General features: G+C 43.9%; 1 protein-coding gene across 10 annotated transcripts in view; it reads right to left on the bottom strand.

The window, feature by feature from the left end:
* Positions 1–14,600, bottom strand: part of LOC102448420 (diacylglycerol O-acyltransferase 1) — a 66,035-nt gene extending 51,435 nt beyond the window's left edge. For 7 of the 10 annotated variants that reach the window (XR_012906774.1, XM_075940475.1, XM_075940474.1 and 4 more), the window contains exons 1-3: positions 14,444–14,600; positions 7,689–7,809; positions 4,031–4,118 (exon numbers count right to left, since the gene is read on the bottom strand). Coding sequence is in view for 9 of the 10 variants with exons in the window: in XM_075940475.1 (XP_075796590.1) it covers positions 4,031–4,118; positions 7,689–7,809; positions 14,444–14,522 (288 nt within the window). In the remaining variant the exon portion in view is untranslated. Of the gene's footprint in view, positions 1–4,030; positions 4,119–7,688; positions 7,810–11,739; positions 12,007–12,590; positions 13,177–14,064; positions 14,386–14,443 lie in introns of those variants that run through there. The other 3 variants (XM_025187237.2, XM_025187238.2, XM_025187236.2) reach the window with 3 other exon arrangements.
* Between the last annotated feature and the right edge of the window lie 36 nt (positions 14,601–14,636).

Raw genomic sequence — 14,636 nt, forward strand, 5'->3', positions numbered from 1 at the left:
CAGATGTCATTCCTTTCTCCTAAGGTGTACATCAGGAGTGACTCCTCATAATGGAGTTACATCTCTGCATCTCTGATATGAGATGAAAATAAGTTCCAGTAATAGTACCCAAAGCCTGCTGGGGAAGATGATACATTTTAGGGAGCAAGGTTGTTAAACGGTAATGACAAAAGATGGAGGAAAGGACTGATTGCTTTGCTTATTTGGCTGAGCAAGGTTTGCTTCCCCCCTGTAGGAAGAAGCGAGGTGAGGTCCCCTCTCATTATATTGAGTCTGGTTCTCCATAGCATTACACCAGATGGATACCCACAAAATTCCATTGAGGAGAGGCTGAGGGAAAGGGTCTGAAGAAGAGAAAAGTGAGGGGGGATTTTATAACAGCCTTCAGCTACTTGAGGGGTGGGTTCCAAAAAGGATGGTGCCAGGCTGTCCTCAGTGGTGGCAGATGACAGAACAAGGAGGAATGGTCTCAAGTTGCAGTGGGGGAGGTTTAGGTTGGATATTAGGAAAAATCTATTTCTCTAGAAAGGTGGTGAAGCACTGGAATGGATTATTTAGGGAGGTGGTGAAATCGCCATCCCTGGAGGTTTTTAAATCTCAGCTTGACAGGGCCCTGGCTGGGTTGATTTAGTTGGGATTGGTCCTGCCTTGGGCAGGGGACTGGACTTGATGACCTCCTAAGGTCTCTTTCAGCTCTATGATTCTATGTGATGAAATCTGCACCTTTGGGGTTTTTAAAGCCAAGCTTCACAAAGCCTTGGCTGGGATGATTTAGAATCATAGAATACCAGAACTGGAAGGGACCTCGAGAGATCATCAAGTCTAGTCCCCTGCTCTCACAGCAGGACCTGCCACCATCTAGATTATACCAAATAGCTGTCTACCAAAACTGCTCCTAAATGTCTCCAGTGATGGAGATTCCACAGCCTCCCTAAGCAATTTATTCCAGTGCTTAACCACCCTGACAGTTAGGAAATTTTTGCTAATGTCCAACCTAAACTTACCTTGCAGCAATTTAAGCCCGTTGCTTCTTGTCCTATCATCAGAGGCCTATCTCCCTCCTAACACTCTTAGGGTATGTCTACACTACCCCGCTAGTGCGAACTAGCAGGGTAATGTATGCATACCGAACGTGCAAATGAAGCCCGGGATTTGAATTTCCCGGGCTTTATTTGCATAAGCCGGCCGGCGCCATTTTTAAATGCCGGCTTGTTCGAACCCCGTGCCGCGCGGCTACACGCGGCACGGGCTAGATAGTTCGGACTAGCAAGCCATTCCGTACAGATAGTTCCGTACAGATAGTTCGGAATGGCTTGCTAGTCCGAACTATCTAGCCCGTGCCGCGTGTAGCCGCGCGGCACGGGGTTCGAACAAGCCGGCATTTAAAAATGGCGCCGGCCGGCTTATGCAAATAAAGCCCGGGAAATTCAAATCCCGGGCTTCATTTGCACGTTCGGTATGCATACATTACCCCGCTAGTTCGCACTAGCGGGGTAGTGTAGACATACCCTTAGATATGTCTGGCAAGGGCAGGGGGAAATGTGGGAGTGTCTGTGGATTTAAAGGGGCTGTGACTTCTTTTTTTGGTAGTGGTGGGAGGGGTTCTCAACAACTTTGGTCCCCATTTCTTTTTGCTCAACAACTTTTAGTTCTTTTTCTTTTTGGCTCAACCAATTTTTTCCCGCCATGTTTGGTATTTTTTGTGAAACTATCAGGCAACCCTACTCATATTTAGCTTGTGGTCCACTCTGACCCATAGATCCCTTTCTGCAGCACACCTTCCTAGACATTCACTTCCCCTTCTATTATGTGAAACTGATTGTTCCTTCCCAAGTGGAACACTTTGCATTTGTCCTTATTAAACTTCATCCTGTTTACCTCAGACCATTTCTCTAATTTGTCCAGATCATTTTGAATTATGACTCTATTCTCCAAAGCACTTGCAACCCCTCCCAGCTTGGTATCACCTGCAAACTTAATAATCCTACTCTTTATACAATCATCTAAATCGCTGATGAAGATATTGAACAGAACCAGACCCAAAACAGATCCCTGTGGATCCCCTCTTGTTACGTCCTTCCAGCATGATTGTGAACCGTTAATAACTACTCTCTGAGAATGGTTATCCAGCTAGTTATGCACCCACCTTATAGTAGCCCCATCTAGGTTGTATTTCCCTAGTTTATTGATAAGAAGGGTCATGCAAGACCATATCAAATGCTTTACTAAAGTCTAGGTATACCACATCCACCACTTCTCCCTTATCCACAAGACTCGTTATCCTATCAAAGAAAGCTATCAGATTGGTGTGACATGATTTGTTCTTTACAAATCAATGCTGGCTGTTACCTATCATCTTATTCTCGTCCCAATGTTTGCAGATGAATCCCTTAATTATTTGCTCCATTATCTTTCCTGGCACAGAAGTTAAGCTAACTGGTCTGTAGTTTCCTGGGTCATTCCTATTTTTCTTTTTATAGATGGGCACTCTATTTGCCCTTTTCCAGTTTTCTGGTATCTCTCCCAACTTCCATGACTTTTCAAAGATGATAGCTAAAGACTCAGATACCTCCTCTATCAGCTCCTTAAGTACAGTAATTCCTCATTTAACACTATAGATATGTTTCAGAAAATGATTGTGTAAAGTGAAAAAGTGTTATGCGGGGTAAATTTTCCCATTGAAAATAATGGAAAAGGTGGGAATTGCGTTTCAAGCGGTGGTGTCTGTTGGAACCGGGACATAAGGTTGGGAGAGAAAGAGGACTAGGGTTACAGAAGGGAGGAGGTGATTGGCTCTGGGGAAGAGAAGAGGAGGAGAGGGGAGGGGGATTGGGTTGGGAGTCTGCCTCTGTGATGGGTCTGCTGGGACCCGCACTGCATCCAGCGAGGGGGGGTCGCCGGGGAATGGCGCGGCGAGCAGCAAACCCTCCGTCGCTTTGCATGGAGGCGGGGGACGGTCGTATAAGTCAAAAATCATTCTCTAAAAAAAATCATGCAATTGCGAAAACATGTTAAGCAGGCACGTGTTAAATGTGGAATTACTGTATACTAGGATGCATTTCATCAGGCCCTGGTGACTTGAAGACATCTAAGTTTTCTAAGTAATTTTTAGCTAGTTCTTTTCTAAACTTACCCCATTTCCACTAGCATTCACTGTGTTAGGCATCCCGTCACCATCAATCTTCTTGGCAAAAACCAAAATAAAGAAGTCCTTAAGCAATTCTGCCAATTCTAAGTTTCCTGTTATTGCTTCTCCCTCTTCACTGAGGGAGTGGGCAGTGGACTTATCCTATCCAGGGTCTTCCTCTTGCTTCTAATGTATTTGTAGAATGTTTTCTTGTTACACATGCATCTGACAAAGTGGGTCTTTGCCCACGAAAGCTTATGCTCCTACACTTCAGTTAGTCTATAAGGTGCCACAGGACTCCTCACCGCTTGTGCAGATTCAGACTAACACGGCTACCCCTCTGATACTTGTTACCCTTTGTGTCTCTTGCTAGATTGAGCATGAATTTAGTTTGGGTTTGTTCCTGCTTTGAGCAGGGGGTTGGATTAGATGACTTCTAAGGTCTCTTCCAACCCTAATCTTCTATTCTATGATTCTGTGACTTCAATGGCTTGAAACTGTGAGGAATCACACTGATTCACTGGGATTTACTAGAGAAATATACCGACCCACATTAGATGGGGCTTCATGTTGTATCAATGATTTACTTAACCTCCCCCTAGAGGAAAAACAAATTGGCTATTTTCACACAATTCTAAGTTGCAGGTATTTGCAAAGAGTTAGTGATATACATAAAGGAACACAAAGAAAATTGAAAGTTACTGATTTGTACAACAAAGAAGTAACAACTGCTGGCTCTAAACTTAGCAGCTGAGACAAGAAATACTAAACATTTCTGTAAATATTACCAAGTAAATCATAAAAGGTTTAACCCATTCAGCACTTCTCTGCAAGGTTTAAAGTTAGAAACACTAATCAATCATCAATTATTGGTCTAAATTATTTGGTGATTTTCGCACTTACCAACAGGACTACAGACCAGTTAAAAATGCCTTGAAAATTGTTGAATCCACTTCCATATGATAATAGGGATTCGCACGATGTATGACAGCTAAGAAAAAAATCGAATTGTTGTAATGCTTTCATTTTCATTTTTACTGAAAATTTAGTTTTCAATAGAAACTGTAATATTTGAAAAACAAATATATTCCCACTTTCCTCTTCAGGTGCTAGTTCACGGATTCCAGGGAATAAATCTACCCTGTTTTAGTCTCAAACATGCTAAGCATTCTGTGGATCTGCTGATGTCTTCTAATAATTCCGTTGTGCAGTTATGTTATGTTGGAACAAGTAGATTAAAATGCACAGGGGAAATTTTTGTGTATAATAATAAGTCCACATGGACACTGAGAACACAGCAAGCCAGTGCAGGCTAGATTTAGACCACCATTTGACATGAACTCCCAATGTAGGCAAGTCCTAATCTTAGGGTATGTCTACACTTGCACCCTAGTTTGGACTATGGTGGAGTAATGTTAGTTCAAACCAAGGGGTTTGGTTCGAACTAACGCATCCCAGCACGCACTTCCTGGTTCGAATCAGCTGTGATTCGAACTAGCGCGCCAGCGAGATCTTGCTAATGAAGCATGGGATATTTAAATCCCCACTTCATTAGCAATTTTGAATACCTGCATTTGCATCCCTAGTCCGAACTAGGGTGCAAGTGTAGACATACCCTTATAGACAGGGCCAGCTCAAGCCATTTCTGCGCCCTGGGCAGTGGGTGCATAACGCATGCGTGGCTCCGCCCCCAGGCGCATGGCGCATGCATGGTCCCGCCCCCCAGCGCACTGCGCACCTTCCAGCTGCCATCGGGCATGCGGCATGCAATGGCAGCTCCAAGGGGTGCCGCGTGGCCCCCAATCCCGGGTGCACAGCGCCCTTTACAGCTGCCATCAGGCGCCCCCCATAGGATGGCACCCTGGGCAGCTGCCCGGCTAGCCCCACCCTAATTCCGGCACAGCTTATAGACCAACTGTAGAAGATTGTAACCTCACAGAGTTCCAGTGTGGCCTAGAGCAGGGTTACTCAACTTTGGAAGTCCCGGGGACCCCAATGATAATAACAGCACATGCCGAGGGCTGCAACTTAAGTGTGGTTGCATATACTTGCAAATATATATGCAAATATATGCAAATAGCTTCTTTCACACTGACAGGCACGAATACAAAGATTAAGCTGTAAACCGCAGTGCTGGACCCAGATGTGGCCAGTGTGAGCCAGTCAGCACATCTCAGGGTCTGCCTACAAGGCTAAGTAGCCAGCACCTCCCACAATGCCCCAGCACTCCCAGCACCTCCTCCCTGGAGGTTAGAGTAGTCAACACCCTGTATCCGACTGTTTCAGCCAGCCCGTCCACTTGCGTCTTTCAATGCTCACCCCACCTAGAAGACATCTCGCTGTTGTGGAGCGTGTCCCAGTGGAAACCATGTGTTGAGCCCTGCAAAAACCCAAACTGCACCACGGGCAGCAAACAAATGGGCCATGGCTGCATGTGACCTGCGGGCCACGTGTTGAGTAGCCCTAGTCTAGAGAACCCTACACTATACTAGGCTTCAGAAGACCTGGTTTCTATTTTCTGCTATACCGCTGAGTGACTTGGGACAAGTTAGCTTACGTCCCTGTGCCTCAGTTTCTCTAGCTGTAAAATGTGTTCCTCCTTTGTCAGGGTGCTTGGGGATTAAAAGGGATGACAAGACCTAATCATGATTAACAGATCTTCCAGGAGTCTAGAAAGAAGCAGAAAGACTGTAATTCTCACCCTGGCTCGATCAGTGATTGGAAACTCCTAACCTTGCTTCCATCTTTTTCTCCAAGCAACAAATTAGCTGCTAAATTGCTCAAGGAGAGACAGATTTGGCAATGTTCGTTTGTGCAGAGCAGGATTCACTCCCACAGGTAATCCCACTGAAGCCATGGAACTACTTCCACAAGTACTGGAAAAACCTACAAAACAAATAGTGTAGAAGCACCGTCAAGTCTAACAAAACACGTAGATAGTTAGTCTTTAAGGTGCTGCTAGACGATTTGTCGTTGTTTAAGTTTTTCCAGTTACAGACTAACTGGGCTACCCCCTGAAGCTTTTCCATGAATACTGTCAATCCTACTCAACATATGGATTGCAAAATCTAGCACTGAGGATACAATATGTCCGGTCGCTACAAGTGTACAACCCTCATTCATCAGCCCAATAGGCTGAATAAGAAACACAAACTGTTCCTATCAACAAATGTTCCAGTAATGAAAGAAATTGGCTTAACCAATGTTTGGATCAGTTTCAGGTTGAAGAATACTGACAGTAACTTACAACTCCAGAGCACCACTGACAAATACCAAAGCCCTGATCTTCAGAACTGTGCATACCCCTAACAGACATGAGCATTACCTGTGTACACAATTACCCCCATTCTTTGTGTTACGATACAGGCTGAAATCCTAGCCTGGAGATTTGGGATTCCAGATTTGGGAACATGACATACCACCTGCTTTATCCCAGTGTCACTACCATAAAGCCCATGTGATTCTTTACTCTCTTCTGCAATGGGGGAATCAGTTCTCATCTATTACTTCTTGTAGTTGGACATTCACCTTCTGTTTTCTGTGTCCTACACTCCTGATTCCCTACTCCTCTTGCTTTTGTATACCACCTCCTCTGGCCTTATTTTTGTTTCATAACTTTCCACCATCTTCTTTCCTTTGCCCCTTCTTCCCTGCTCTTGTCCACTCTTTGTCCTCTTCCACCTAGCTTATGTTCTTGTATTTTTAACTTCAAATGTTTCTTTAATGGGTCTGATCCTCCCCTCAAACCACTGTATACCATTGTAATTCCATGTGACGTTAATAGGATCACTCCCAATTTATACTGATGCCAGGGGTGAAAGGAACTTAAATTTCTTACAGGTACTGTCCTATCGCAACCCAGGTCTCTGCCAACTCTTTAAATAGCTCCCTGCTGGCTATTGCTGCAGCTCAGCCATTTCTTGTCAGAGCTGCACACCCCTTTACTTTCACCTCTGTGTATTACACACAAACAAGATCGCTTATGAAACAGACCATTCCCTTTCTTTTAACAAGGCAAATAAAAATCTGGTTTACAGTTCAAAGCTGATTATACACATTTTTGAATGCTGAATAGTCAAGATTCACTCTTAGTAGCTCCGTGGCAAATCCCAGTATGGTATCTCTCTTATCATAGAAGGGCAAATTATATAAAAGGATCATGAACTAGCAGCTGAATTCCAACATTTCTTACTACGTATTCAGAGACACAATTCTCAGGCCTGGTCTAGACTTAACAGTTAGGTTTACATACCTGCGGTGCTTAGAGGCATGAAAAATTGACATTACTGAGCACCATTGCCATGTCATCCTAACCCCCAGTGTGGACGTGGCTTGGATGATGGAAGAATGCTTCCATTGACCTAGCTACTGCCACTGAGACAGATTACCCAAAGCAATAAAAAATAAAAAAACCCTTCTGTGGCTGCAGGGTCTACAATATGCTGCACTGCAGCTGTGCTGCTTGTAGCACTTGCAAAGCAGATATGGCTTTGGAGTTGTTCTGTAATAAGTATGAGTGTTCTTTGAAATTATATGATTCATCTTTGTGTTTGCCCTGTACCTCAGTTTTTCTGGATTGTCTTGTCTCACGTCAGTGTCATTCACTTCAGGCTGAGGCATCTCAGGATTGATGGAAATATTAATTTTCTTTTTTCTCTTTCCAGTCATTTTGATCCCAAACCCTATAAAAAGATATGATGCCATTTGTACAATCCTCTCTTCTCACAATCTCTGTAAACATCCATTTTGAGCACAAAGATTTTGTTCTTTCTATGACCTGGTTAAACAGGGATAGCTTTTTTAGTCCAGTCTTGCAAATTAGGCTCTTCACCCAGAACTGTCCTTTAAAAAGGCCTCTTGAAAACTGTTATACCACTCCACCAGATAATGTGCCAAAATGGAAATAAAATTATTACTGTACAAAGTTTCTCTCTCATTAGGAAACAAGTACAATGTTAAAGACTTCTATCTGAATATACTGTTTTTTGTACAATGGATGAAAACTTGAAATCTTACTAGGGAAAAAGGACAGACTGTTGACTGTTTCAGAATGTTGATTTTGTTTCATTTTTATGTGACTCTTTTTTCTGCTGTTGGTTTTTACATTCCACTAATTCAAAGATTTAATATTCTTATTAATGGGGAAAAGAGATTTTCTAAAACTGATGAAGTATGGGTGTTATATTTGAATACACAGTGCAATTATTCCTTCCACTTCTTGGTCTCCATGTGTTTTACTCAGATAACTAACAAATCAAGTTAATTTGAATTTTCACAACTTCAGCATACGGGAGTTCGCAAAAAGCTGTTGTTACTTTTTATTTGCTTATGTTTTTTGTATAGCTCTTATTTCCATGGCATCTAAGCAATGAGTAAGTAATTCAAGTATATATTCTTAGCCCAACATTTTGTACTTTTTAGAAAAAAATTTGATGACATTTTCCTTGAACAAAATAGGTAACAGAAGATTTAGCAAACTGTTGCAAATGTGGCTGTTTTAGCTGGCTTGATTTCGAGCAAAGTACAAGTGTGGAAATTAACAACCAAAACAATACCAGACCAGCCTGAAACCAGCTTGAGCAGAAGGTTCCATGGAGAACACTGTGATCATAAGAATTTTAAAGTAATGAAAATGTAACACTGGCTGGTGAGTTAGTCATGAACTGCAAAATCTTTTCTTTTATTCTCTTTTTAATACAGATGAATGTTTAAAGGGATTCAAGATTTCCAATCTATAGTCAAATGTAGATTTTTAGTGGCAAGTATGACTGTTTTTGCCCCTCAAAATGATAAAAACAGCTTTTCATGGTTAATTACCACATATTCTTTTTATAATGCCAGTTCAGTCTATACATTGCCACTATTGTTTTTCCCAGGAAAACAGAGAGAGGCATGCAGAAGCCCAATCCTCTGCACCAAAAAGGGTCAACTGAATAATCCATTCCAGGGAGCAGACTCAACTTTCTCACTCTTGTAAGAAGTCATGCCAGCTTAAACCAGAAATAAAGGTGGAGGTGGGGGAGGTATGACAGTCTAGGGCCCATGTTTCAAAACCTCACCAAATGTTTCAAATCTGATCCCACTACTAGAGTTCTTTGAGGGGTCAATAAACGTGGACAAGGGGGATCCAGTGGATATAGTATTCTTAGATTTTCAGAAAGCCTTTGACAAGGTCTCTCACCAAACACTCTTAAGTAAAGTAAGTTATCATAGGATAAGAGGTAAGGTCCTTTCATGGATTGATAACTGGTTAAAAGACATGAAACAAAGGGTAGGAATAAATGGTAAGCTTTCAGAGTAGAAAGAGGTAACTACTGGGGTCCCCCAAGGGTCTGTGCTGGGGCCAATCCTAGTCGACTTATTTATAAATGATCAGAGAAAGGGGTAAACAGCGAGGTGGCAAAATTTGCAGATGATACCAAACTGCTTTAGATAGTTAAGACCAAAGCAGACTGTGAAGAGCTTCAAAAAGATCTCATCAAACTAAGTGATTGGGCAACAAAATGGCAAATGAAATTTAATGCTGATAAATGTAAAGTAACGCACATTGGCAAAAATAATCCTAACTATACGTACAAAATGATGGGGTCTAATTTAGCTACATCTACTCAAGAGAGAGATCTTGGAGTCACTGTGCATAGTTCTCTGAAAACATCTACTCAGTGTGCAGCAGCAGTCAAAAAAGGAAATAACATGTTAGGAATCATTAAAAAAGGGTTTAGAGAATATGCCTCTGTATAAAAACATGGTATGCCTACATCTTGAATACTGCGTACAGATGTGGTCACCTCATCTCAAAAAAGATATATTGGCATTGGAAAAGGTACAGAAAAGGGCAACAAAAATGATGAGGGGTTTGGTACGGGTCCCATATGAAGAGAGATTAAAAAGACTTGGACTTTTCAACTTAGAAAAGAGGAGACTAAGGGGGATATGACAGAGGTCTATAAAAGCATGACCAGTGTGGAAAAAGTAAATAAGGAAAAGTTATTTACTTATTCCCACAATATAAGAACTAGGGGTCACCAAATGAAATTAATAGGTAGCAGATTTAAAACAAATAAAAGGAAGTTTTTCCTCATTCAGCGCACAGTCAACCTCTAGAATACCTTGCGAGAGGATGCGGTGAAGACCGGGACTTGAACAGGGTTCAAAAAAGAGCTACATAAATTCATGGAGGTTAGGTCCATCAATGGCTATTAGCAGGGCTCGACAAACCGCTGATTCTACTCACCCATGGCGAGTAGATTTCAGCCGGTTGCTCCGTGCACCCCATTCACCGGCGCTGTGCACATGCGCAGTGCTGGTCTGGCGCACATGCAGTGCGGGGCTGGCGAGTAGCTCTCACCACGGTTTTTTAAGCCCTGGCTATTAGCCAGGATGGGTAGGAACGGTGTCCCTAGTCTCTGTTTCTCTGGAGGTGGGTGACAGGGGAGGCACCACGTGAGGATTACCTGTTGTGTTCCCTCCCTCTGGGGCATCTGGTATTGGCCACTGTTGGCAAACAGGATACTGTGCTGGATAGACCGTTGGTCTGACCCAGCATGGCCTTTCTTATGTTCACAAATATATGAATATATTTGGGGCCATACTTTTTTCAAAGTCTCATGATCACTATATTCTCTATGGAATTCTTCTATTCAGGCTTTTTTTCAGGCTACTGTTTTTGGCTACATTAGTTACCACCCTTCGAATTTACTGCTGACCACACTAAAAACAGGCTGGAATTTTCAAGAATGTTGATGAGAATTAAGCTCCTGACGCCTTCTGAAATCTGCTTAGTGTTTTTCAAAATCCCACCCTTATCTTTGATCCATTCCCAGTCCATTTGCCAGTATGTCTTTGATTGAAAGGGAAACAAAGTGGGTTTCAAAAATATAATTCTGCTTAAGACATCAAAAACTGTGAGAACAACTCAAATTGCTACTTCCCACGAGTGCACTGATGCTCATATTTCTTTCAAACCTACTCAAAGCTTGGTATGAGAGACTGATAAACAAAGCTATAATTCTTGATAAAAGGAAAATAAAATCTTTAACAATGATAGAAAAGTTCTGTTATTGTACAGATTACCATTCTTAGTAACAGTGCAGGTGTTTTATTGTTATTTTATTTCTCAACATGCACAATTAAAGGCAGGGCAAACAAGGTTTAATTAAGCAAAGAAAAAATGAATTCCCCCAAAAATGTAAAACATTTTAAAAGTTCTAAACAAGACAAGGACAAAAGAAGTCAAAGTATGCTCTCAGTTATACCAATGTAAGTCTTGAGTAACTCCAGTGAAATCTGTGAGGTTACTCTGGAGTTATACTTGTGTACCCAAGATCAAAATCTGGCCCAAAGAGTTTGACTTTGTGCTAGAGCATTATCTCTGGTCTATTGAGTTGTAACACTAAAGTGAATGTGGCATTTGAATTACATTCCAATAATCTGCCTCAGCATGAAAACAATTTAACAATTAAAACTTTGGCATTAAGAGATCATTAAGATATACTTAAACCTACTTAGCATTAATTTGTCTGGATTTTCACTGTGTCCCTTATTAAGCAGAATGACCCATGTTTCCACTACAAAAAACAACCCTAACCACATAGATTCAAATTCATACTCACTGTGGTCTTTATACAATTTGTGGATAAGGCCAGATTCACCCCTTGGGCACAATGGAGTGCAATTTGCAGCTTCCCTGCTGTGCCTGTTAGAATGGCTGCACTAAAGATTCAAACTTCAAACACAGGCAATTGTGATATCACAGGTGCTCTCCACTAGGGTTCTGATAGGGAAGGATAGCTTTAAAACTCAGTCGACATAGAATGTCCAAGGCTAGTCTAGACTACATGCCTCTGACGACAGAAGCATGTAGATGAGGCCACCAGGCATAGAAAAATGAAGCGGCGATTTAAATAATCGCCGCTTCATTTAAATGTACATGGCTGCCGCGCTGAGCCGACAAACAGCTGATCAGCTGTTTGTCGGCTCGGCGCTGTAGTCTGGACGCGCGGGTGTCGACATCAAAGGCATTTGTCGACCACCCAGGTAAACCTCATCCCAGGAGGCATACCTGGGTGGTAGACAAATGCCTTTGATGTCGACACCCGTGCGTACAGACTACAGCGCCGAGCCGACAAACAGCTGATCAGCTGTTTGTCGGCTCAGCGCGGCAGCCATGTAAATTTAAATGAAGCGGCGATTATTTAAATCGCTGCTTCATTTTCCTATGCCTGGTAGCCTCATCTACATGCCTCTGTCGCCAGAGGCATGTAGTCTAGACGTAGCCCAAGAGAGGCAAGGATGGTTTGTACCCCTATGCCCCAGAAATCCAGGCTGACTTCCTGCTGTCAGCAATACACTACCAGAGTTGCATCATTGTGAACTTATTCCAGTGCCTGTAACATCCAGTCACAAAGGTTTAGCTGAAAAGATGAGCCTAAGACAATATGCTGACAAATTTGAGATCTGACACCTGTCAGGAGAAAATTCCAGACATGGGCCTTCCAACCAAGACCTGCTTTCACCGAGATCGGTTGATTTCAGCCATCACAGAGGAGATGGCCACACTCTAAAACAAACAAATACCAAATCACGTAGGCCCAGATATTCAAAGAGGCACCTCAAGTCCATGCAAGTGAAGGGTGTATCTCAATACCTTTCATATTCCAGGCCAGACAACTTTACATCAAATTAAAAAAACAACACTTTGTCTTGCACCAAGGTATTGATGGGAAGCCACTAGTTTATAGAATGCCACAAGAACATACCTGCAATCTGCCCCCGATTTAGACAGGGTAGCTTAAAGCTTCTGAATGATTTGGTTTTAGTGTTAATTTAAATTCTTGGAAGGAAATGCTGGCCTCATTACAGTCAAGGAGACTTCTGTCAGGATTCCTCCTTACATTTTTTAAATCTAAAAGGCTACGTCTAGACTGGCATGATTTTCCGCAAATGCTTTTAACGGAAAAGCTTTCAGTTAAAAGTATTTGCGGAAAAGAGCGTCTAGATTATCACGAACGCTTAAAAGTATCCGTGCCAATCTAGACGCGCTTTTGCGCAAAAAAAGCCCCGTTGGCAATTTTTGCAATCGGGGCTTTTTTGCGCAAAACAAATCTGAGCTGTCTACACTGGCCCTTTTGCGCAAAAGGACTTTTGCCCGAACGGGAGCAGCATAGTATTTCCACAAGAAGCACTGATTTCTTACATGAGATCATCAGTGTTCTTGCGGAAATTCAAGCAGCCAGTGTAGACAGCTAGCAAGTTTTTCCGCAAAAGTAGTTTGCGGAAAAACTTGCCAGCCTAGACACAGCCAAACTGTAACTTCTTTGGAAGCAGAGACCGTCTTCCTACTGAATCCGGTGCAACATGTCATTTTAAGGTCCTTTCGCCACAACTTTTGGGGCAGAGGGAGAGGGGTTGCCCAGAAGGTAGGCGTTCCCAGGCTATGTCTAACACAGCAACATTATGTCTAGACTACCTAGTTTTGTCGACAAAAGTGGACTTTTGTTGACAAAACTATACCAGCGTCTACACTACCGCTGAATTCTGTCGACATAACGTCGACAGAACTCAGCAATTTTGTCGACGCTGGTATACCTCATTTTACGAGGCATAACACCTTCTGTCGACAGAAGGTGTTATTGCCTGTAACGTTGCGTCCAGACTACGGAGTTCTGTCGACAAAGCAGCTTGCTTTGTCGACAGAACTCAATATGTCTGGACGCTCTTTGTCGACGGAAGTTTTGTCGACAGTATGTGTCGACAAAACTTCCGTCGACAAAACGCGGTAGTCTAGACGTACCCACAGTCTGCAGCGATGCAGCTGGCAGTTATTTCGACATACAGTCCAAATCATGTCGAGCTGGAGGGCCACTTGCTGCAACCCGTGACCCTCATTGTAGAAGGAGCAAGGGAAGCGGGAGGCAGAGGGCTCTGGTTTGAAATACCTGCTGTGCAGACAGCACCAACACTTGAATGAAGCTACTCAAGGGCAGTAGCTCCACTGGCGGGTTAGTTCCGAGTTAAGCCCCGCAGTGCACGGCGCGCCCGGGCAGGGCTGGTGGAGCCAAGCCGCACCACTGCGAGGGCAGGGCGGTGTCTCCCCAGGGTGTCACTGCGACTCCACCTGCCCGGGGAGGAAAGGGGCCCGGGCGTGTCCGGGGGTGCGGGCGAAGGGCGCTCGGCACTGGGGCTTGTTACCCGCGGGGGGGGGGGAGGAGGGGGGGTCTGCGGGCACGTCGTTCGTCGCTGAAAATGGGGATCCCCCCCCGCCCCCATCTCACCCGCGGCTACGCCCCTCCCACTCTACCGCCCCTCCCCCCTCACATGCTCCGCCTCCCGCCGGCCCCCGGGCCTGCGCTCCGACGACGCGCTGTCGGTTACCGGCCGCCCCCGCTGGAGTCATGAGGCAGCAGCACGCGCCCCCCCCCCCCCCCCCGCGCTCGCGCCGCCCGCCCGCAACAATCCATCGGGGGGGGGGGAGACAGCCCCCGCGTCAGGCACAAAGCGGCCCCTCCCC

The sequence above is a fragment of the Pelodiscus sinensis genome, chromosome 12 (genome assembly GCF_049634645.1).
Source record: "Pelodiscus sinensis isolate JC-2024 chromosome 12, ASM4963464v1, whole genome shotgun sequence".
Classification (NCBI taxonomy): domain Eukaryota; kingdom Metazoa; phylum Chordata; order Testudines; family Trionychidae; genus Pelodiscus; species Pelodiscus sinensis.